The 24,896-nt window shown below is 40.4% G+C and overlaps 1 protein-coding gene across 1 annotated transcript in view; it reads right to left on the bottom strand.

Moving 5' to 3' along the window:
* Positions 1-865: 865 nt before the first annotated feature.
* Positions 866-24,896, bottom strand: part of NAPG (NSF attachment protein gamma) — a 51,425-nt gene continuing 27,394 nt past the window's right edge. The window contains exons 3-15 of the mRNA XM_083450227.1: positions 19,788-19,902; positions 12,747-13,023; positions 11,779-11,846; positions 10,803-10,887; positions 10,290-10,307; positions 9,065-9,095; positions 7,936-8,045; positions 7,751-7,817; positions 7,127-7,197; positions 5,652-5,730; positions 4,652-4,731; positions 3,331-3,460; positions 866-2,729 (exon numbers count right to left, since the gene is read on the bottom strand). Of these exons, the coding sequence (XP_083306353.1) occupies positions 2,583-2,729; positions 3,331-3,460; positions 4,652-4,731; positions 5,652-5,730; positions 7,127-7,197; positions 7,751-7,817; positions 7,936-8,045; positions 9,065-9,095; positions 10,290-10,307; positions 10,803-10,887; positions 11,779-11,846; positions 12,747-12,802 (942 nt within the window). The 5' untranslated portion in view covers positions 12,803-13,023; positions 19,788-19,902 and the 3' untranslated portion in view covers positions 866-2,582. The remainder of the gene's footprint in view (positions 2,730-3,330; positions 3,461-4,651; positions 4,732-5,651; positions 5,731-7,126; positions 7,198-7,750; positions 7,818-7,935; positions 8,046-9,064; positions 9,096-10,289; positions 10,308-10,802; positions 10,888-11,778; positions 11,847-12,746; positions 13,024-19,787; positions 19,903-24,896) is intronic.

Genomic DNA, 24,896 nt, shown 5'->3' with positions numbered 1-24,896 from the left:
TGAATAATACACACATTTATTTGAAGTTTGAATGGAGACGGATAGTCTGCTAATTGAAGTGCAATGCAACATCCCAGTGGGACATCTCCATGGCAACATGTGTTTATATACATGCCATCATGTAACCTATGAACATATATAGGATACGTTACAGGTGGAAGTGTAGTTCTGCATTGCAGCAATCTGTTAGAAGCAGATATTGAGGATCTTTTGATCCAAAGGCAAGGTAAAAATCTTGATTTAAGATAGTTTTTCATGTTCACTGCATTCACAGAGAAGGGTAGAGTAAAAACAACACACTTTTGTCTAAACCACAGCACCATCTTGTGGCAATAATTATACCACACTGCAAATCTAAATCCATAAACTGCTGAACAGAAGCCCCAAATTGGACATTTTCTTCTGAAAGCACCACAGGTCAACTCAGTTATTAGACTAAACAAACACACACCAAAGCATTCTTAAAATCAATTGGTCATACCAAGGGCCAGTACAATTTTGTGTAGCCTATTACAAAGTGTTCATTCTAGGTCATTCATTTTATAGTTTGTATGTGACCTTCCATATCCAGAAGCAACAAACTTCTCATTATTTACAAAACCCCTTAAAAGAGAAACAGTTGAGAAATGCCTGATCTAGCTAGTGACTGCCAATATTCAAATTACTTCTCACTTGGAAGATTTAAAGATTTAAAAGCATTTGAGAAATTCTAGTGACAGGACTAACAGATACTGTAAAGAGTCTAAGTAACTTCTGCTCATTGAGTAACACTAGTTTTTCACCTTTGATATTTTCAGTTCCATTGACATTTCAGCACCCCAATGGATCAAACTGATCTCAATCATCATAAAAGCACACACAGAAATTTGTTGTTTTAAGATTTTTTTTACAGCTGAATTACAGAGCCTCTTCTCACGGAGGCTGGATCTTGTAGAGAATTACAACATTTTTTATACTCTACTGCATCCCACAGAAAGGCCAGGCAGAATTACAATTAAAGTACAGGTTTCACATTGCATAAAACACAGTTTACACAACATCTGGGTGTACAAATGAGCAGTATTCAATAATTTATAGTTATTTACTTTCATAGTATTGGACTACATTTTAGCATCTTCATGCAAACCAACACATGCTTTGGCTCTTGAAAAGTTGGCATTATTCCTCAAAACCTTCCTCCTTGCTGCATTTTCTCTCTTAGTCAGAGGAAGTGTGTACAGTGCTTTGGGAAACAAACACTAAAACACATATTATCAGAAAGTGCTGATTACTGTTTAACATTTAATAAAGATACTAGGGTTTCCATTACATTTTTGCTAGCTAAAATAAAGGTCAGTAGGTCAAAAAATATAGACATTACGCATTTTAAGTTACACTCAACTTCACAAATTTCAATTCTGAAAGTGTCATTGCAATCCTTTGTAAAAATGTTGTTTCATTGCACACAAATTCAGTTTTATATCCCTGAAGATTTCCATGTACCGTGAAAATAGGAAGTGGGCCTAGTTCAAAACTGTTATACTCACTGGGTTACAAACATCTCTCCATAAACGTCTGAATGTGTGATTTAAGAATTTACTGTCTATCCCCCACACACACACCTCAAAAAACAGCAGTGTTTTACAGTCATGTTCCTTTCCTCACACAATACATAATAGTGCAAGTCTATACTTGACAAAAACAGCAGTATTTGAATTACCTGTGAAAGTAAACATTACCCTATGGCAAGGGATGCAATTAACAGGGAATTGTGTTCATGATGTTCAATCAACACAGCTGAAAGCTACTAGGAATGTTATTGAACACATTTCAAGATCCTTCTCCTGTGGCATATTACTTCTCCCTGGAAAATCTGCAAGTTCATAATGTTAGATATTCTCTGAATATGAAAAGCATATTATTTGCATACCAATGAGTATGGGGTCCTTTTTTGCCCAGAAATGGGCAAAACTAACTATTCCATAACTAAAGTATGTGATATCCAAAAGAAAACAAGTTTTCTTTTCCAGTTTATCTATAGAGGTGTTGTGTTACTCAGAAAACTAGTTTTCACTATTTATGCTTCTAAAGAACTGATTATGCCTTCCCAACACTGGCCCATAAACCTTCTATATACATTATGTTTCAGAAAATATTAGGGTCATCTGGGAAAAGGGATATCCAACATAGTTTAAGGTGTTCCACACTGTTTAGTGAGTGTTGTTCAAAAAAATGCTTAACACTCCTTTGCCTGAACTCCAAGGAATATCAGAGCATGAAGCAATAGGCCCTGAAACTAAACATCTAGAGAGAATTATCTGAAGGTAAATGCCATCATCCAAACCCACTTCCCCTTTTGAAGGGAAGACTGTAATACTCAAAATTCTTTATTAAAGCAGATGCACTGAAAAAATGTAGGACTGTAACTCAAGAAGACTTCGAAATGTACAACCATGCTTTCCGTACAAGTTTCCCAGAAGCAGACAAATTGTTATATTTCCAATTTACTGATTGCAATGAAGTGATGGTAATTCGGCAGCTTCCAGAATTGCTCACTGCCAGAAACAGCTAGGTTGACATTTAAGAGTAGAGTTGTACTGGAGTTACAGCAGTCCACTTGCATAATCATCATCTTCCTCACCACGGGAACCTCCTTCACCTGGTTCACCCACTTTGCCCTGTGGAGTAACTGGGGATTTCTTCTTCACACCTCCTCCTGGGACAGCCAATGAGAGGCCAAGCTTGGCATACTGGCAGAGGGCAAGAACAAGACGTTGAGCACACATGCCCTGTTTAACTTACTCTTCTGCAGTCAATATGAGTATTTTCATAAAGTAACAGAATGGTTAATTAGAAAATGCCAGCACCCCACTAATACTACTCTAAGGAAAAGTAACAGAATACAAAGCAGTGGACACATTCATCTGTGTCCCAGGGCACCGTGATTATTTCTCACTATTTTATCTCAAATTTTTAATCTACAAAGCCATTAACAATTGCAATAATAAAATCATAAGACATTAAGTCATTAAAAACACAAGCAATGTAAAGGAAGGCCCATCTCTGCAATTTGAAATCAGTATTTACAAACCTATGTTACAGCCAATCTTTTTCTAGAAGGAAAAGGCCCTCTGAAAAAAAAGTTGTATGACCAAGGTGACAAGGTACTACCCACAGCCCATTCAGACTTTCGCTTTGGCAGTGACTTGAATACTCGTGTATCACAGGAAATGCCACATTCATTCATGCATAGCATTGCAACTTACTATTTGTCAGTACAAAACACCCTGTGGATCAAAATAATCAGTTAATATATTCTTCTTAAGAAAATAAACTGAGGCACCAACTTACATCATTGTCCATGTATTTAAAGAGTGGTGAATTGCAAACATCTGATACTTGGTCCTGGTCTTGCTGATCATACCCCTCTAGGAGCTGCTCCAATGCAGCACAGTCTTCACTTTCACTGAAGCCTGGTATGCTGAAGCAATTGCAGTATTATTTAAATTACTTCACTCAAAGAAAAGAAACTAAATTTCCATATAAGGTACAAACAAGAAAATGGAAGATGTGAGAATCAGGGCCTGAGAAGTACCTAAACAACCACTTCCTACAATATGACCCTGCCTAGATTCTGCATTCTTAATCAGAAGCCCTACCCTGGTTTCCCTCACCAACTGAAGTTAGATGGGAAGTGACCAAGACAACAGCCTTTTAGGTGGTGGCACCCTATCTTGGAGATGTTCTCCCTAAGGAGATTTGCTTAGTGCCAACTGTACCATTTGTAGACCCAGATATACCAGCATGCATTGACTGATTTTAACACTGCTTTTATCTGATCGTTCTGCGCAAGTCTTAATTATGATCAAACCACTGGGATCTTGGGAATTAGAGCACAGTGTCATCTGTATGGTGCACACAGCTTTATTTCTCCATTCCCATCTGAATCAAGAGAGGCTATGGAGGTACACTGAAGCCGAGAAGGCGTGGATGGCGGCTAATAAACTGAGGCTCAATTCTAGTAAGAAGGAAATGCTGTAGGTGGGCAGGTTCCCATATCTAAGAACTAGGTGTTCCACCTGTAATGGCAGGAGTTGATCTCAAGTGGTTCCTGTGGCTAGGAGTGCTTAGGCCTTGTGTAGGCTAGTTTGCCAGCTATGGCTGTTCCTGGAACAGAATAGCTTGGACCCACTTAGACTAACGTAATGGGTTCGATGTAGGGATGCTCTTGAAGTGGTCCGACTAATGCAGAATGAAGCTGCTAGATTAGTAAGTGGGGCAAGCCCAGTGGAATCTTGTGTCACCTGGTTCTGAAAGCTCTGCTCTGGCTACCAGGCAGCTACCAGCCAAATTCAATGTGTTAGTACTATCATATAAAGTCTTTGGGACCCAAATGCCTAAGAGTACCAAATGAATGAATGAATGAATGAATGAGCAGCTTACTTTCTAAACCAACAAATGAGTTTTGTAGATGTAACAATTTGATATTAAGACGAGGAACAAATTTATTGTCACTCTTTTATAGGCAAGGAGCGTTTCTCAAAAAGAGGACGTGCCAACGAACCCTGCATTCAGCGCTTATGCCAGTAACAGAAATACAGAGCATAAGATGATGAAGAACACAACTATGCTTTTAAAAATTAAAAACAAATCAGGCAAACAGATGACTTACCTACAACTTTCCCTGACACATTTTTCTGCAGCAACATAGTCATTTCTGTGAAGATGAACTAAGACCTGAGCAATAGTTTTCTAAAAGGGGAAAAAAATACTGATTCACTCTCTAATAACAAAGCAGTATTAATTTCTCAGTTTAATGGATTCAATAGAAAAAATATAAATGTCAGCATCTCAAAAAAGAAAAGAAAAAAAGAGGTACTTTGAAGAATTAAGGGTGATTTTTTTCTTTCAGAAAAATGACCAGGTTCTTGGCAACAGATGTTTGGCCTGCTATTTTCTGAGCAAAGTTTAGCATTAAATAACTCTCCATAACTGTTTCAATTATAGAAAAACATAAAATAAATACGCCTTTTGCTATTTAAGAGGACTTGGATCATTACAGATTATGTACTTTGGGCATTAGGCTACCTTGCCTCTTCTTCACCAAACTAAGGATGTAATTTTGAAGGTACTCCTCATACATTCATCAGCAAGCATTGAACACAATGATCACACTGGTACACGGAAGATGCTTGTAGCTTAAAATAAACAGGGTCCCATGAAAGCTGAACCTGAAATCCTGCTAACACCTAACAACAGACTCTGCTAGTCACACACAAGTGAATTAAATAACCAAGGCATGGCACAAAAGTTATGCAGGGTAAAATAAGACTTACTCCACCCAATCCATAGATATTCGGGATTTTGAAAGATGTCAGATTTTACAATTATAACACTATATAAAATATAGAGCAGGCCAATATTTTTTTAAAAATCAGCTTCCAAGTTTGATGGTTGTTGTTTTTTTAAGTACTTTAAAACAAATAAACAAAAACATGAACCAATTTTAACATTTCCAACTGTTTTAAGACTAGAGATTAGTGCATGTATGATTTCTAGTGAGGAATGCATCTAACGCTGTTCAATTAGATGTGAGCTTACAAATTAGAGTAATTCAAAAAAAGAGAGAGCAGCTTTTCAGAAATAGATAAAGAGACCACCTGGCTTTATACCTTGTAACAAGTTGGATAGTTTTCAATATCTTTATAAAGACTCTTTTCCTTCTGAATAGATACTGCAGCCTCATCTAGTCTGAAAGACAATGAGAAGGATTGGTACATTTAAAGAAAGGAGCAGCAGGAATCAGGAGAGAAAATCACTCCTTAAGTGTCCATTTTCCAAAAAGGCAGCTCAACACCCAAGCAAGACATGAGCTCATGTGCAGTTACAGTGAGCCCATACTGAACGTAAAGCTGAAGGAACCACTTCCTTACAAAACACATGCTGGAGTATAAGGAAATGGTGAAAAGCCAGGACAGATTTATACTACCTGCAATGCATTTGGATGACTGTGTCTAATACAGCCACATGAGCACTGGGATATGGAATGTATGGCTGACACCATTACACATGTACAGGAAGAAATGGTTATGATCTGCATGTTTTAGTTGTGCTAGCCCCAATTGAGTGCGAGTAACAATGAGAATAAAGGGATGCGGGTGGCGCTGTGGATTAAACCACAGAGCCTAGGACTTGCTGATCAGAAGGTCGGCGGTTCGAATCCCCGTGACAGGGTGAACACCCATTGCTCGGTCCCTGCTCCTGCCAACCTAGCAGTGCGAAAGCACGTCAAAGTACAAGTAGATAAATACCTTCCGGTGGGAAGGTAAACAGTGTTTCTGTGCGCTGCTCTGGTTCGCCAGAAGCGGCTTAGTCATGCTGGCCACATGACCCAGACGCTGTACGCCAGCTCCCTTGGCCAATAAAGCGAGATGAGCGCTGCAACCCCAGAGTCGGTCACGACTGGACCTAATGGTCAGGGGTCACTTAACAATGAGAATGACCTTTATCTCCCAAACCCGGACTAGTTTTGCTGCTGGGGAGATGGGATTCAATGAGCATATACAGCTCTAAAGAAAAGGCAGTAGAATCTTAGAATTGTAGAGTTGGAAGGGACCATGAGGATCCTCTAGTCCAAACTCCTGCAATGCAGGAATCTTTCTGCCCAACATGGGACTCAAACCCTCAATCTTGAGATTAAGACACTCATGTCCTAGCAACTGAGCTAAATGAAACATTACTGATATAGGGAAAGCTTTGTCCATTTTCAATCTTTGTTGTATTTTTAAAAAGAATGGTAAGTGGACACGAAAGGAATGAGTTTGTCTCCTTTGGCTTCAGTGACTTTGCAGTTACCAGTCAATAGATGCCCACAACATTTTAATTCTTAAATGAAATATCTGTTTCATTTGAAAGTCAGTTATAGTAGATGCCATTCTACAGGAATAATCTATTTCCCAAGAAGAAAATTTAAAAGTTTGCAAGCTAGGAAACTGCAATTCCCCCACCCCAACATGGATGAATGTCATCTAGATATCATGCAAGAATTTAATGATCAACTGTGAATTTATGCAATAGCTTCATCAGCTGGCAGTGCCATGAGAATGATTTCATTTTAAAAAAGGAATACAAAAGTTAGGATGCCCACCTGCGACCTCTGACTAAAAGCCTTGAAGCTTTTCCATACATTTCAACTGCTTGTCGTAAACGTTCTTCATTCTAGGTAAGAAACCAAAATTATATGAGAACATTAATGATTTGTCAGGTAAAATTCTCTCCAGTTTTACTTGCCTTAATACACAGCTCTATCAGCTGGGTAACCCAAACCTCTCTAAGCTTAACTGGAACATGAAATTCCAGAAAAGTTGCAGCATTTAATGGAATAAATGCAGGCACTGCAAGGTAAACATTGCATTTTAAAAACGTGAGTTGTCGTGAGTTGAGAAGGTGAAGACAGATAGCTTGCCTGTTTACCTGCTTGCCAAGCTTGGCTCCAATTTTCTAGCCCCATTTAGGCTTTGTTATCTACTCTTATGGCATATATACCATACAAATCAAATGACATTTGCTGATGAAAGTAGTAAGACTCATGTAAAAAAGAATTCAGCAGTGCTGTCAGAAAGACCAGAGACAAGCAGACATTTAATAAGCACATCTGAAGTTTCACTCTTTTGCAATAGGACTTGACTGCTGTTCACCTTTTAAATTTTATTCTCTGCCATTCTCAACACATTTCCTGGGGAACATACTATATTGGTTTCAGGCGACTTACTTCAAACACTGCTGCTGTCTGCTGATAAAGTTGTATAGCCTTGTCTGGATTTATATTTTCTATTACTCTGAAATAAAAAGTCAACATTATTATTTAGCTTGATGGCTTTTTTTAAAAAAAGCAAACTAGATAAATCAAACTTCTTTTCCAGAAAAGAAACCAATGCTTTGAGTTTGCAGACTTACTTCCCAGCCCGATCCAGGGCTATAGCTGCTGTGTCAGGTGTTCCATTCTCCAGGTACATCATGCTGGCTCTCTGAATCATTTCCACTGCATCATGATGTTGTTTCATCTCCTAAAGGAGAAAGAAAGATTCACGTTTGTCAGGAAAAACGGCAAATCAAGGTCTATCTAATACTTTCATTTAGTTTTATCACATCGTTGCATATTTGAAACTATTAAAAGTTTTGTTAAACCCTTTGATAAAAATCAGTACAACAATCTTTAGTAGATGGAAACATTAAAAAGGCAAAGAAATTCCTGCAAGAATCGTACAAAGAGTGAATGACTAGGGGCAACTGCAAACACCCATTTATACAATTTTATTTCAACACTTTATGATTTAAATCTAAATGTATGTATTTCACGTAGATGCACTGCATTTGAGGCAATATGAAAACTTCCTATGTTGTTGATCTGTGATGGTTCAAGCATTGGCTATGCGTGTGAGAATCACCTGGAAAAGGTTTATTTAATGGGTTAGCTAAATGTCCTTCCCTCACTTTTATCCTAACCAAAAAGTGTAAATTTCTTCATGCTGAAAAGATACAGCTTTTAAATACAGATTAGCTGACTTTCAAGTCAACAAAGGTTGAAATTCCTTACCAGGAACCACCTTCCAATTAATATTACTATTAAAATTACTTTGAAGTAAACAGGGCAATTAAGATGTTAGGAGTCCTTGAATTTAAGACAATTAAGTAGTACTGATTGAGATCACAAGTACTGGCTTCGCTGATAAATGGATCATACAAGCGGCACAATTGAAACCCAAGAGCCACCAGAATGAAATAGTTTGGATTTGGAGGACCTTGGGTTTCCTACCCTGGCTCAGTTCCACTGGTATAAGTACCAAAAAAGGAGAGCCAGGTGCAGGGAAAGAAACTATCTAAACTTATTCCAAACCCATTTCAGCTTGGTCATATGACCTAGCAACCTGGCAAAATCTACTCAAAATCTAAAAAAAAAACAACCAACCCACAAAAAAAACCAACGAGTTTATCAAACTACAGGATTAGCATTGCATAGGACAAACACCCAATAATTAGTTGTAACCAAATCAAATATAGATAGTTTGACTGGAAATGGCCATACCTTTAACATCATGCCAACTTGTTCATAAGCTCTGAAAAGCAAAGGAAAATTAAATCAGTGCTGAAAGTGAATGAATTTAAAGTGTATCATACCAAAGAACATAGGACAGACAATCCTAAGATGCAGGCATCTTGGAGCCTATTCACTCCACTGCAATATGCAGCACAGAACCAGACGTCTAAATTACATGTGCTTTGATTTTTGCTCCATGATTTGGCTTGAAATGGGAATTTATAGTTCTCTCCCATGAGATGATGTGTGGGGAGCTCACTGGCTGTCCACAGGGGGGAAAGTAAGTCCCTTTTTTAAAAAGAGTAAAATATAAAGTAGATGCATAACCGTACATCTCTTATTGCTACCTAATTTTGTAATATGCGAGAAAACTCACAAGGTACTGTATATACTCGAGTATAAGCCGACCCAAATATAAGCCGAAGCACCTAAGTTTAGCACAAAAAACTGGGAAAACTTGTTGACTCGAGTATAAGCCGGTTCACCACACCACAAACCTGGTGGTGGCGGTAGCGGCCAAGGAAGAACAAGCACTCCAAAAGATTCCTCCTCTGCCACTGCCGACAGCGGCAAAGGTGGAGGAGGAGGAAGGAGCAGCCCGAAAGGGTTCCTTTCGGGCTGCTCATCCCTCCACTGCTGCCTCTGCCGCTTGCAAGAGTAGGCATGGGACCCACGAATGGGAGAGGCACAGGGCAGCGCAGCGCCTCTCCCAACTGCGGCTCCTGTGCCTGCAGTTGCGAGAGGCGGGCAGCAGCAGCAGGACCAGCGGCAAGAAAGGGCTCCTTTCAGGTCGCTCGTCCCTCTGTTGCCGCCGCCCACCTCACTCGAGTATAAGCCGAGGGGGGCCTTTTCAGCATAAAAAATGTGCTGAAAAAGTCGGCTTATACTCGAGTATATATGGGAATTAGGATTGGGGGGGGGGGTATTAAAAAAACCCTGCGCTTTTTGATTATTTGCTTTGTAACTGCTCCAGAAATAGGTTTTGCCTTGAATCTTAATTTTGTTTGCCCAGGCTTAGTCAGAGCAACTGCCTCACTGCTGAATGGGCTTTGGCTCTGGTGCAACTTTACACTGGCTTAACTTATTTCAGCTTCCTTTGTCCCAGCTTCCTGTGCACTGAATTGCTGAATTATATTTTGATGAGTGTCAACCTCAATTAGATTTTCCATATACTGAAGAGCTCTCAACAAATTAAAACTGCATTCATACTTACTTTGCAGCATGGAAGAGACTGGAAGTAAACCATTTTGAGTCAAGGATACAAATTATACCATGTCTTCCTGAAATAAATACTATATTCAATCTTGAACTGTTTTTAAAGAGGGTAGATACTTGAATGCTATTGGTACAAGTTAACATTCATATATGGACCAAATAATTCCACTAAGACAAAACAATCCAGATCATTTCAAAACTACTACTTTTGGTTGTGGAGCAACAGACCCTTCTGCATCGTGACAAGCAGCTTTTCTAGCTCAAACTTTTGATTGAAAAAGGCAAAAGATCCAATGGAGATGCAAAAGCTAGTGTCTCAAGAAGCACTCGTCAAGAGCTGTAGTCCTGAGTCATGTGGTAAACAGAGAAACTTCTTGAATTTCCTCCCCTAAATATGATAGAAAACATTGCATCAGAATTTCACTAAACATTTAGAATAAAAAAAAGGAGTAACAGTCCAATAGTCATGTTTTCAAACCCTTAAGCAAAGCAAGAATTAATTAAAGGATACGCTTTATTGTTTTCCTGGCAGAGAGCTTCTTTATAATAGGCTTCTTTTGCCTGATCATATTGTTTGGCATTTTTAAAAGCAACAGCTGAAAAGAAATAGAAATTAAAATATATTATATTCTGTGTTTGCATGTACATAGTAATATCCATTTACTACACCTCAGAAATCATATTTAGAAGGGAACTTTTAAGAGACAATTTGGATTTTTACTTCAGCAAAGTGATTTCTGCCCAGATCCTGTCAAGTTTATTATCACAGTCATAAATCAATTAATGCCATACATTTCTTGCAATTTTAAAGAAATGTGAATTACTTTTTATTATTTGTAGAAATCCTGAATCTTAAAGAAAACCACATTTTAGCATCAAAGGCTTTCACAATGTTATGGCTACAATCTTTATGCATGCATACTTGAAATTAAGCTTCATTTCACACTGCAGGGCTTACTTCCAAGTAAATAGGCATAGCATTAGGCTGCAAGAGACATACTTTGGCCTAAGAAGATTAGACAACACTCCAACCTCTAGCCACTAGGAAATACTGTGCAACCTGACATCCATCAATAGTCTAAGGTAACCTCTGGTTTTCTTAATATAATTACTGCTGGGGGTTTTCCCCGTGCCTGAGTCCCCCAGAAATGATTGCTCCCATGAATGTAGAAATATACTTTTCCCTAGATATTCTGAAGTGTTTTGCTCCTGAAAAGCCTTTATAAATTAAACCAATCTAGCATTTCAAACAAACCCCCGAATATATCGCCTGTCTATTTTTACCCTATGTATTTATTCAGAAATGCAGAACAATGGCAGGTAGTCAGTTAGCTACTGCTGCAAGAAAACAGCACTGTGGGTTAGAGGAATTTCAACAAGTTAATCCACAAACTGCTTTAATGCCAATAGAAGTTAGCTTTGCCAGGGAACATATGAAACATATTTAAGGTTGCAAAAACGAACTGCCAACATTTTACAGAACATACCTGCTTTTGAATATTCAGTTGCTGCACTATCATAGTCTGGCTTCCATTTTAATAATCCAGTTTTCAAACTGAAATGTAGAATAAGCCAAGAAATTAATAACAATTCATTTTATTTAAAAAAACCTCTTTATTGTAAACTGCTTACTTTTCTTACAAATAGTAATAACAACGATATGCTACATCATTAAGGAATTTGATGCTGCAACTGTCATACCAGCAATTGCCTACTGGCTAGTAATTTCACTAGATGTGTCAAAATGGTGACCAGGTATCAGGTCTTACAGTCAAACCTTTTTAATTCTACAAAGAAAAAGAGCTTTATCTGGTTCAAACATAGCTGGGTTGGGGGGGGGGGGAATGTATGATATTTGCAGCTTACTGGTGCACAGGCCTCTAGTTTCAATCTCTGACATAGCATAACAGGATCTAGGAAGAGTGGTGATGACCTCTACCTAAGTACTGCAACCAGTACAGGTCGGGTGGCCCAGTGACGCGACTTTATATAAGGCAGACTCTACAGAGGTTGGGGTAGGGGAGAGAAAGGAAGCACGCAATACTTCAGGGCTTGAACATCCTGGGTCAAGCAAGCCCCGTTAAGGGGACGACGCACTGATGACGAGGGTATGCCTGAGGGATGCAAAGTGTTGTCTGCGCATAAGAGCAAAACCCAAAACAAGAAACCGCCCCCCTCTTCTCTGGCGGGGGAGCTCCAGCAGAGCCGCCTGGAGTTGCTCTCAAGAGACAAGCGCGGGTCCGAGAGGGGCTCCCTCCGCCCACAGCTCCACCCGGGGGAAACCGCCCCGTCTCCCGGCGCTGCTCCATGGGGAGCTGGAGGTGCGCAGTCAGCCACAGCCCCCGGGTAGAGCCTCCCCACTCGCCCGCCTGTTCCCCAAGGGCTGGCAAGCCGGCTTCCCTTGTCCCTCGCCGGCTTCCTTCGCCCTCTCCCCCTCCCGCCCCCCTTTGCTCACTATTTCTCCGCTTTAGCGATGTGCTCCAAGCCTTCGTTGATCTTCTGGGCAGCCATGTCGCCCCGCAAGACCTGCAGGGATTCAAGGCCGTGACGTTAGCGGAGGTAAGGAACGCCGCTGCACCCAAACAACTGCGAAGGGCGGAGTCTCTGCGAAGGGCGCTTGCGCGAAGAGAGGGTGTTCTTCCCAGGGGCGGGTCTGATTCCTTAGCCTTTCTCTCCTGCGAAGGCAATGCGGATTCTGCCAGCATTCCACAAATGGGGTTCTTGAACGACAGCTTCAATTAAAAAAATTAAAAATGCGCCTTGTTTCAATACATGAAAAAGCACTCAATTTTTCAATAAAATGGTTATGACGTTGCCTTTCTTCCCATACCCTGACAATGCTAGTTAATTTTATCATTTGATCTGCTTTCCATACGTTTGATATCCAATCCTCCAGTGATTGTGCATTAGTTCCCCCAGTTATATTAGATTGCCATGCTTACTGCTGTTATAGATTTATAGACATTTTTCTGCCTTCTTATAATACATTAATCTTTAACATTGCAAAAGATTATAACAGATCTTTATCTACCATCTCAAATAGGTGACCTACATTTTGGGGGGCGTGTCTGCTCTTGTCATCTATTGCTAACGGAATGGAAATATAATTTGATTTGTGCTTATATGACTGAACTGGTCAAATGAAGTGGAGTATTCCATTCTTTTCATACAGATTATACTGTACTGTATAGTGGTACCTCTGGTTAAGTACTTAATTCGTTCCAGAGGTCCGTTCTTAACCTGAAACTATTCTTAACCTGAAGCACCACTTTAGTTAATGGGACCTCCTGCTGCAGCGCACGGAAACGCCGTTTACCTTCCCGCCGGAGCGGTACCTATTTATCTACTTGCACTCTGACGTGCTTCCAAACTGCTAGGTTGGCAGGAGCAGGGACCGAGCAACGGGAGCTCACCCCGTCGCAGGGATTCGAACCGCCGACCTTCTGATTGGCGCCCTAGGCTCTGTGGTTTAACCCACAGCGCCACCCGCATCCCTACTGTACTTAAATACTTGAAAGAGAATCACAAAAGGTCATGCTAGAAGAATTGGTAAATAGACTTATTTGGTAACATGGGTTGTGGAGAGCTACAATGGTCATGGTTCAGTTCCCACCTTAGCAGATAACCATTGAGTGTTTTGAGCATGGGTGTTGCTGTTATGTACTGAAGTTCTCACCCTGGGCCAGCAGGGGGATACTGTAGATAGTTATGCAAAGAAGGGAGCGAAAGTGACGTTCACTGATTAAATAGTTTTAGAAAATTGTTACAGTTACGTTGTACTGGAGCTCTATATAAGCAGGCTGACTGAACCCTTCAGTTCTGTTCTGGCCTGTAAATAAACAAGAGCTGCTTGAAGAATCACTGTGTCGTCTGATATGTTCACCCACTTAACAGTTGCCAGGATTTATGTTGGGGGGCAGGCTTCATGTTAGCTTAGATTTCTGCCTGTATAGTACTGATACAGTACTAATAGTACTGTATGGTACAATCAGAGGTCTTGCAAAAATACTAGGAAATTAGTACAGTATTGTAAGAATCATCAAGGGTTTTGCTTACTGAAAGTGAGATATAAACTCTTGCACAAGTTTATGATTGAGATGTATATACATTGACAGCGAAAACCTTTAAGAATTTGACTGTATTACAAAGGATGGGAGAGACTGTGGCCTGGAACATTTAGGATGAAACAACAAAAATTATCTAGAACAGAACAGATGCAAAAATATATGGATACCATTTTCAAACCCAACAATGTTAAATAATATATATCCTGTGGTTTCTGCATTAGCACTGCACTAAAACCTCCCTTATGTAGAGATCAAGTATCAGAATGCTTTTGCTCAGTGCTCTACTACTTTATACTTGTACACACATACCCAGATATTTGGGACAAATTACAGGTCTTGGGACAACAAGGGTTCTATTGTAAAGGTTTTTAAAATAGAATTCTGGTTTAACTTACATTGTAACAAATGCTGTCCAGCAGAGGGCTGTATATGAACATATATTGAGCAGTTCCCGGGTGTCATTAAACAAGATGGCTCTCAAAACTGAATTTATTTACAGAGTAATTCACTGCATCCTGTTTCTTTCTCTTGATATTTATTGCTTTTATACTACACAATCTATGGAATCAAACAGTGTCCTACAAAAGGTGAAAATTTTTGCTTTTTTGTGTGTGTGCTATTGTAGTGTTGAAGGAGATAACGGTGTAAAAGGAAAATTACAAAGGTGACGAGAAATAGGAGGACAGGATGGTGTCACAATTGCAACAGAGTTGTGTCACGAGCACACGCTGTAAGGATGTAGAAAAACATGTTGTGTAAAGAGGAACACGTAGCCATACCATATAGCCACATAAGGAAGCAGCTTATGCAGAAAACCGGAGCCAATGATAAACTGCCAAGAGGGCACTAGATGAGCCAAATAAGGAAATGAGGGGAATGGGGTGATGTGAAGGGTATAAAAGATGCTAGCTTGCTTGCTGTAAGGGCCGCCAGCCTTTGGAAGCAATTCCGCTGGTTGCCTCTGCGCAGAACTGAATAAATCCTTTCTCCGTGAACCACACCCTGGTGTTCATTACTCTCCTTTCTCATTCCACGTGGGGCAACGCGCAAAGGGAGACGGGACAAGGTAAAAAGGCTTCATTTCAAACATATGCTTGTTTACTAGGGCTGTGCAGTCAGGATGCACAATTTATGTCTAGGAATCCTCCAATTCAAAAAGTCTGCCCTGGGTCACCTGGCAGTAGCTCCACATCACATCCTGACCCTTCTCTGCTTCGGATAGGAATGGGACAACTCAAGAAAAGTGCAATGAGATGTGAGGGCTGGGGAAAGTGATCAATAGTTTATCTTGTTCCCTCCCACTGGAGTGAATGGGAAGGGAATCTGAAAAATACAAATATTTAGGTTACAAAACTATAGAAATACAGTCATACCTCGAGTTGAATGCGCTTCGGGTTGAGCACGTTCGAGTTGCGCTCCGTGGCAACCTGGAAGTAACGGAGTGCGTTACTTCCGGGTTTCGCCACTCGTACATGCGCAAACACTCAAAATGACGTCATGCGCATGCGTGGTAGCGGTGAAACGCGACACGCGCAGATGCACTGTCGTGCTTATGTTCCATTTGGGATGCGAACGGGGCTCTGGAACGGATCCCGTTTGCATCCCGAGGTACCATTGTAAAGAAAAATTAAGTTTGTAAAACAATAATTACCATGTGGTTAGGGTAGATCAACGTGTCAGTGTCCACTTATCCCAAGTGTAAATATGACATATTGGCAAAAGTCGGAAATTGAAAGATAACTATAGCATGCACACAGAAATCGATTTCAGATTTGAAATCAGCATTGAAAGAACATATAAGAACAGTTGAAAAATCTAACAGAAAATGGAAAAAAATTGTTCCCCAGTGATCTGTCTGAAGTCTCACAATATTGGGTATTCAGCAGTGCAGGGAAGAACAGTGTCTTTGATGTAGAGAAGAAGATAAAAATATAGCCATTGTTGTGCAAAGAATTATAGGATCTATCACCTGGGAACAACTACCTGAACCAAAGGCATTCATTTTTACAGCAAACTGAAATAAATGAGTTGTTTTTATTAGATACATGATATAAAACCAATGCAATATGTTAGAAGAGAGTTATCTCATTATAAAAACCGCTGCATGAAAATGCCAGGGGAACTTCATTTGACCTTCACTGGTTTCTTAAGTCCCCAAGATATGCAAGATAATTTTGTTTGACATTTATTTAATGACCAGCTTTGATATGCAACATTCACTTGGCCAATGGGTTATAAACTGCTTTTGGAACACTCGTGGGAATTTACTTTTGTTAAGAGACATACACAATTGAAATTGAAGATAATATATTCATTACTAGAAACTCAAGATCATAAAGCTACAGAGAGATAGAAAGCAACATTTTCATCTCAAGGCCTTTGGGGAAGAAAAAATAATAAGGAAATGTCTTTGTCGCTATTGCAGACTATAGTTTCATCATTTTTTAAAAGGAACTGCAGTCAATTACTCCACTCAAGCTTTTTCTTCATCTCCTCCCTACAACTTCATGAACTGAGAAGAAGGCATCAGAATGCTGCTGGAAGGAGATAAAGAAGTTCTCATTCAGGTCAAAGCTGCAAGATGCAGCAAAAGAGCAAAAGAAATTAATGTGTTATGCCATCTTACAAATGATGCTTGTCTGGAGGGTTATGATTAACTTATAACCATTTGCCTTGTTAAAAAAAAAAACACATGTCACATGTAAATGCATAGAAAGATAATAACAAGGCTGCAGTTCTTTAATCATAAATACTGTGATCTGGATTATTTTCTAATTTCCACAGTGATAGTGGTAGAAAGGGACAGATCTTAGATTACAATAATTTAAAGATCTTTAGGAGTGGTGCATGCTAAGCCTTTTCTTTTTAGCTTCCCAGACTAATGTACCTCAAATCATGTGTGTAGACTACATTATAACAAGATAAGTGCATCTGTTTAATCAATTTGCACAGGTTATTCTGAATGTGGTATTTGGTCTTCTGCAGAATTCTGAATAGTATGTCAAGGACTGGAAGGAGGACTGGATAAACCACAGGGAGAGGGTACAATTGGTAGACAAAGCATCTAGGATATGGATGCAGGATTTCAAACATACCCTCTGATCCGCAGAAGTCCTGCCCAACAGCTATGCTGTACAATTTGGTTGGCAATGTCTGCTTCTCAGAGCTTCAAGCTAAATGTTTAGGTAAAGGGACGCCTGACCATTAGGTCCAGTCGTGGCCGACTCTGGGGTTGTGGCGCTCATCTCGCTTTATTAGCCGAGGGAGCTGGCATACACCTTGCAGGTCATGTGGCCAGCATGACTAAGCCGCTTCTGGCAAACCAGAGCAGCGCATGGAAACACCGTTTACCTTCCCACCAGAGCGGTACCTATTTATCTACTTGCACTTTGACGTGCTTTCGAACTGCTAGGTGGGCAGGAGCAGGGACCGAGCAATGGGAGCTCACATTGTCATGGGGATTCGAACCACCAACCTTCTGATCAGCAAGTCCTAGGCTCTGTGGTTTAACCCACAGCGCCACCCGCGTCCCTAGGGCTTCAAGCTAGATGAGCTCAAACAAAGCTGTTGGGCAGGACTACTAAGGATTAGAAGGTATGCTTGAAATCCTGCTTTTGTATCCTTAAATTGCCTTGCCTACCAACAGTGCTGTGTATGTGTCTCAACTGTCTAAGATCTTCTTCATTTGGTCAATTCTATTGCCTCTTTCCCTCCACGTGATTGTCTTAGGCACATGTGAACCTACAACTGTGTGAAGAAAGTAGACACCAGAAGTAAGAGCCAAAGTAGATGTGAAATAAAATATATCTTTGAATTTAATGTGAAGGATTTTGTTTTGTTTTTTTAATGCAAATAGGTGTGTATGGAGAGGGAATGTAATAATTTCTTCCCTGCTGCAGTCCTGCCAAAAATCCCCCCAATGATGCTGGTATTTGCCTTGGGAGGAAATCCCCTGCTGGCATCCCCCACCTAGTTAATATAATTTAAATATTAGTTCACTGCAATGTGTTATACATGGGGCTGCCACTGAAGAAGGTTCAGATACTTCAGTTGGTGCATAATTCAGTTGCCAGGTTGTTCACTGGGACAAGATGATTTGAGCATATAACACCAATCCTGGCCGACTGCACTGGCTGCCAATTAGGTTTTGAGCCCAATTCAAAGTGCTGGTTTTGACCTATAAAGCCTTAAATGGCTCAGGATCGCAGTACCTCAAGGATTGCCTCTCCCCACATAAACCAACCCAGACCCTGCAACCATCACCTGAGGCCCGTTTTCGTGTGCCTTCTCCGCATGAGGTCCAGAAGGTGGCAACATGAGAATGGGCTTTTTCTGCAGTGGGTCCCTGTTTGTGGAACACTCTCCCCAGGGGGAGGCTCACTTGGCACCATTATTATATATCGAGGTGCCAGGCAGAAACTTTCCTCTACAACCAGGCTTCTGGCCTTTAACTATCTGTGGCATTTAGAAGTGGATGGGCTGCATTCAGTGCATTTTCCCTCACTTGGTTTTAATGTATCTGTGTGGATCTTGGTTGGTTGGTTGGTTTGTAAGACACTCTGGGTTGCCTTGGACAAGATAAAGCAACTAATAAATGTAATAAATAATATTTTTAAAACAAACAGTAGGTTAAATGCAGGGATGCATTTAATATCAGATCTAGTTTAGCTCTAAGTAGCCATTTGTACAGCAGTATGCTTTAGAAATGGCTGCAGTTCTGGGAAAGGCTGGCCGAAATAACTAGTTCAGATGATATGCCCCTTCAAATGATTTATTTCTGGATATTATTCTTGTGAGGAGCACAAGCTGGAACAAATTGTTAAAGGCTGTGTCTGTACTTGTGATAGACTCACTAATTTATCAGCACAGCTTGTGATGTAGCGCTGGGATTGTCAATGGGGAACTTAATATTTCTCACCCTTCTTCAGAAGGTTACTGTAATGTGAGGCAGACCCATGTATGATTCTGCAGTTTGGTACATAGCACCAGTGTTTGGAACCATGACGTAAATCTCCAAGGATACATTGCCAAACACCCAATTATTCACTCAAATGAGGACTAGAAACAGTTTTCTGAAAGGAAGGAAGAAAACAGAAAAGCTTGGAAGACCCCAAGCTTTGTGCTGTAGGCCAGGCACATGCAGAAAGCTGGCATTGCTTTCAACTCAAAAGTGTCTGGCAACAGTGAAGAGAAAATGGGCACATCATTTCAACACTGCTGTAGATCTGCTAATTAAAAGAAGTGTACAACTGATGACAATACAGCTGCCCAAAGTTAATCCATTTTAACAACATAGAGAGTGTTTTGACACTCAACCTTTTGCAGTATGTCAGCTGAATGGATCAGAACTTGGCAGGCACTGCTAGAACCTAATTTGCTGCAATGATTAATGTTTTCTTCTACTTTGCTCTTTCATATCTGGTGTATACCTGTGAATGTATTATAAATCAGAGCTTACCTGTCATGAACCAGAGCTTAGCAGTCTTCATTCTTCAAAAATCCAGTAATCACAGGAATTGGCAGCCCAATCCTCTCGCTCTTTAGCTGTAATGAGGCAAACAGCAGTGTATTAGCTGACTCCCTTCTTCCCGATATATATATATAAAATCACACAGATGGCAAAATCCTACATAATACATTGTGGTTGTGCAGCCATATTTCCTTGCAGTTTGGGAACTGCAACTGGACAATAAAATATTGCAATTGAACAATAAAACATGGTCCATGCAATCCAGAAAATGCCACACACCAATGTAAGTAAGTAAGTAAGTAAGTAAGTAAATACCTGAGACCTCAGCAGTTAATTGTGCACTTAAATCATACTGGTTATATCAACAAGTGCTGCTCAGCTGATGGTGTAGCTTCCATTAGCAAAATGGGGAAGAAAGTCATTTTCAGCTACAGTGGTGCCTCGCAAGACGAAAAGAATCCGTTCCGTGAGTCTCTTCGTCTAGCGGTTTTTTCGTCTTGCGAAGCAAGCCCATTAGCGGATTAGCGGTTTAGCGGCTATTAAAGGCTATTAAAGGCTTAAGGGATTAGCGGATTAGCTGCTAAAAGGCTATTAGCAGCTTAGTGCCTTAGAAAAAGGGGGTGGGGAGCGAAAAAAACCCCCCAGGAATCGCAAGACATTTTCATCTTGCGAAGCAAACCCATAGAGAAATTCGTCCTGCGAAGCACCTCCAAAACAGAAAACCCTTTCGTCTAGCGGGTTTTCCGTCTTGCGAGGCATTCATCTTGCGGGGCACCACTGTATTTCCTCACCCACCCACCCAGAGCAGATTTAGGGTGGTACAGGGGCTGCAGCAGGGAGAATTAATTGCCAAAAATTGTTTACCATCATGTTCTGTTGACAGAAGCCTTACCACCAGACAAACAACACTAGTGGACACACCCCTATCCTAAACTTGCCTAAAATCTCTATCTTTACTCTCAGGTACCTATTATGTTTGGGTACTTTGATTTAATAAAGGTTGTCTTTTCTTTCTTTCATTGCAATGTTATTCTTTGTCTTTTGAGGGATGCCTGAGAACTCATTTGAAAGAAAAGGCAAATTATAAATCTTCAGATAAATAGGAATGGATATTTTCATCTTGCTTTGTATCAGGGAATTTCAGAATGACTGTTTTGCTAACAATTACTAAGCTTCTGAAGCTTTGTACACTGCACTTTTTTCTAGGGCAAAAAACCATGACGCTTTATTGATGTCATCGTTATAATCTGACCTTTCCTTGGTCCTGGTTCAAACAAAGTACTACAAACTGTTACGGCCTATTTCTGACACAGGTAAACTTGATTATTCAAATTCTTGTGGGCTTGATTTTCTCAAGGGTTTTTCAAGAATCCACATGGAACACTTGAAGACACCATTCTTACCGTATTTTCCTGTCTATAAGACGCCTCCTATTTGGGGGAACCCAGATTTAAGAAAATGGGGGAGATGTATCCATGCATAAGACGCCCCCTAATTTTTGACATTATTTTTAGGAGGGGGGACCTAATCTTATACACAGAAAAATACGGTACTTTTTATTGGAAGCCACTTTTCAGTCTTTATGAAGAAAAGTGGGCTAACAGCTTCTCAAGTAGATGAATAAATAGGCCAGTGAGGAATCTATGACTGAATAACTGCTGTCATTCTGCTGAGCTGCCTTTGCTGGCAAGACTTGGAAAACAAGTTTTTCTACAACACATTGCATTTCACTGTCAAGCACAGATGAGTAGAATATTCAATAGAAGGGTAGCATATGTTAGAGGACTATATTGCTACAAGAAAAATGCCTTTGAGCAGAGAAATCATTTAAAAAAGTTTGGGTGGGGGGGAAGAAAAATTGTTCTGGATATGCAATGTTGCTGGCACAGAATAAAAAGCATCTCCACCTGGTTACTGTAATGGAAAATGAGAGATAATGCCAAAGCATGACAAGATGTGTTTTTCTCTGACATGTGCCTGGGAGGAAAAGGATAAAATTGCATGCTATAAATAATGTCTCTGAAGTGAGTGCAAAGTAGTTAATCCTGCCTATATTTCATCTTTAACCGACCTTGGAATAGTCTATGCAAACTAATTAATCCGAGCAGTTTAGAAAAGCTAAATCTTGAAGGCATGTGATGCCCCAGTAAAATACTACTGGATTCTGCTATTGTTGTACAGAATGAATGGTGCCTCCTAGTTTGGCTACTGCTTAATTCAATGAGCTGTTGATAGAATATGACATTCTTTTTTATTCAATTGTTTATGACAAATTTCTGTGTTGTTCTTGGCAGAAAACCTTACTGACATACCTTCCCTGAAGACTTTCAACCTGTAGGCCTGACTTGACCTTGAGGTCAAGAAGCCTTTGGTATTTTGCCCAATGCCTCAAAACAGGTCATTCCACACTTGTCTTATTGCCAGATGCCAATAGGGACACTATCAATGGAGAGGACTGCATGAAGTCTAGAAGAATGTTTGAGTGATTGCAATCAACTTGCTCAACTTAAGGAGCACTTGAGCATACATTCATACCTCGGGTTATGAACGCTGTGGGTTGCACGTTTTCAGGTTGTGGACCGTGCCAAATCCAGAAGTACTGGAACGGGTTACTTCTGGGTTTTGGTGCTCGCGCATGCGCAGAAACACAAAATGATGTCATGCGCAGAAGCGGCAAATCACATCACGCGCGTGCACAGACGCAGCGCTTCAGGCTGCGAACACTGTGGGTTGCGAACATGCCTCCCACACGGATCACGTTCTCAGCCCGAGGTATGACTGTATATATTTTAGCCCTGGCCACTTGTTCATGCCATGCACTCTTATACCAAAGTTCCCATTTGTGTGCTCAAAATTCACTAAACCTGAGGAGGGACCAATGTAGCTACAGAATGTACACCTGGCTGGGTCTATTTTACACCTAGTTGTATGGTGTGATTAGCTGCAGTTACTCAGAATTCCATCCTCCATTGTAGGTGTGGCTATAAAGAAGGTGGGGGAGTCATTTTTATGTCTATTGACACTTATGTCTAAAGGAGCTTTTAAATTTACTCCACCTCTTCTGAAGGCATATGGTGAGATTCACCTAATGAGCCCTGTCAGCATAATCCCTGTACATGGACTTCTGCTTGTGCAATGGAGCTTTCCTCCTCTCCTCCCTCTGCATGCCCCCCCTCCTTTTGGCTTGGCAGGGGGTGGGGTGTTGTGAGAACTCTACGAACAGCACATGGAGGGGGGAGAAGAAGAGTGTTCTATCTGGCAACCTGAAATGCTCGCCAGAATTTTAACAAATTCAAACTGAAAATTGAAAATTTTAAAGAATTCAAATTGCAATACAATAACATACAATAGAAGAAATAAAAGAAGCAATTAAAATACAAAAGAATCATACAGCATTTAGCACAGTAAGCTGCAGTTGCTACAACAGGAAAAAAACAACATTAAGTGGTCTGCCAAGATCCTCTGCAATTTTGAAGTGGTCCTTGATGAGAAAGTTTTGGAACCACTATCCTAGATGTTTGACATTTCGTTATTTGACTCCTAATGTTAAGAAATATTTTATTGTTGGATCCTCCTTCCTTTAATATCACTTATTACTCAACAACACAGGAAAGACAAAACAGCAGGACTAAAAAAAATTCTTCCAGAGGTACCTCGCAGTCATGACCAAAGTTGCTAAACCAAGGCCCACCTTGGAGACCAAAACCAAAATCAGCAACAATGGGGCCAGCAGGTTCCAGAATATTAGCAGTACTTATTATACCAAAGATCGTGAAGCTGAGGCTCCAATACTTTGGCCACCTCATGAGAAGAGAAGACTCCCTGGAAAAGACCCTGATGTTGAGAAAGATGGAGGGCACAAGGAGAAGGGGACGACAGAGGACAAGATGGTTGGATAGTGTTCTCGAAGCTACCAGCATGAGTTTGACCAAGCTGCGGGAGGCATTGGAAGATAGGAGTGCCTGGCGTGCTCTGGTCCACGGGGTCATGAAGAGTCGGACACGACTAAACAACTAAACTACAACAACAATTATACCAAAGGCACCATGTTGGCTAAATGTGTTTTAGGGCATTTTGTGGAATTAAAATGAACGAACACTCCTGGAGCCTGTTGTCTGGTGTGGGTGGGGAGGAAGGAAGGAAGGTGTCAGTGCAATGCTGGGCTTTGCCTTGCTGTTGACAGCTCCTAACGATGTTTCACCCCCAAGCCTATATTGAAGGGTGGTGGAATCTGCCCCCTTCTCACCTTTAGCTACATTTCTGTAAATATGACAGGGTGGTCAAGAAGTGACAAGTCAAAGTGGAATGTCAAAAGCAGCTGTAAAAAGATGCAAAACCACACACAAAAATGAGAAAGATACTGTTGCTCATCATTCTTAGCAGCTGTCCTCATTTTCATAAGGAGCCAAAAAGAAAGCCACAAGAGTGAGTCATCTCGCATTTGCATCCTTAGCAGTGAAGGATGATAATTTATAGAATTACCATTTTGCATTCTGCATATTGAATATGGAACAACTTCCAGTCACTAGTTCTAGTCCTTCTTCTGTTCTCACATATTAAAGTGGATTAGAATCTCCACTATATGTGTAAACATGTGTTCAAATGATAACTGAAATCCACTTTTTCCTATCCTTTAAGTTAAATTTTACAAAGAGAATAGCTGAATCACATTAAAGGGAAATTAACTGTGATTAACTTCCATCAGGTTATATTGTAGTAAGCAGGCCTACAACTTGGTCCTATGCATGCTTAGTGAGGAAGACATTGGTCAGACTCTGCCTTAATAGTGCTTACTCTCAAGTGTTCATAGGATTGAAGCTTTAGTGGGTAAAACAGATTTATGGAAAAAGTAATCATTTGGTTTAACTATTAAGAAGTCTGTACTTCTATACCCTATCCAATGACAGGAAGAAGGACCCATGACCTACAATGCGAGATACAAGGGGCTGAAAAAATTATGTGCTTACTTTTGACACAATGTGCATACACTAGAAACGTGGTCTTTACTCCTCAGATGAGCAAGGTATAAATAATAAATTATTATTATTATTTGTATGAACTTATCTGA

Source organism: Podarcis tiliguerta (assembly GCF_965153285.1).
Source record: "Podarcis tiliguerta genome assembly, chromosome: 7".
Classification (NCBI taxonomy): Eukaryota; Metazoa; Chordata; class Lepidosauria; order Squamata; family Lacertidae; genus Podarcis; species Podarcis tiliguerta.
This window is presented reverse-complemented; position numbering and strand designations above follow the sequence as displayed.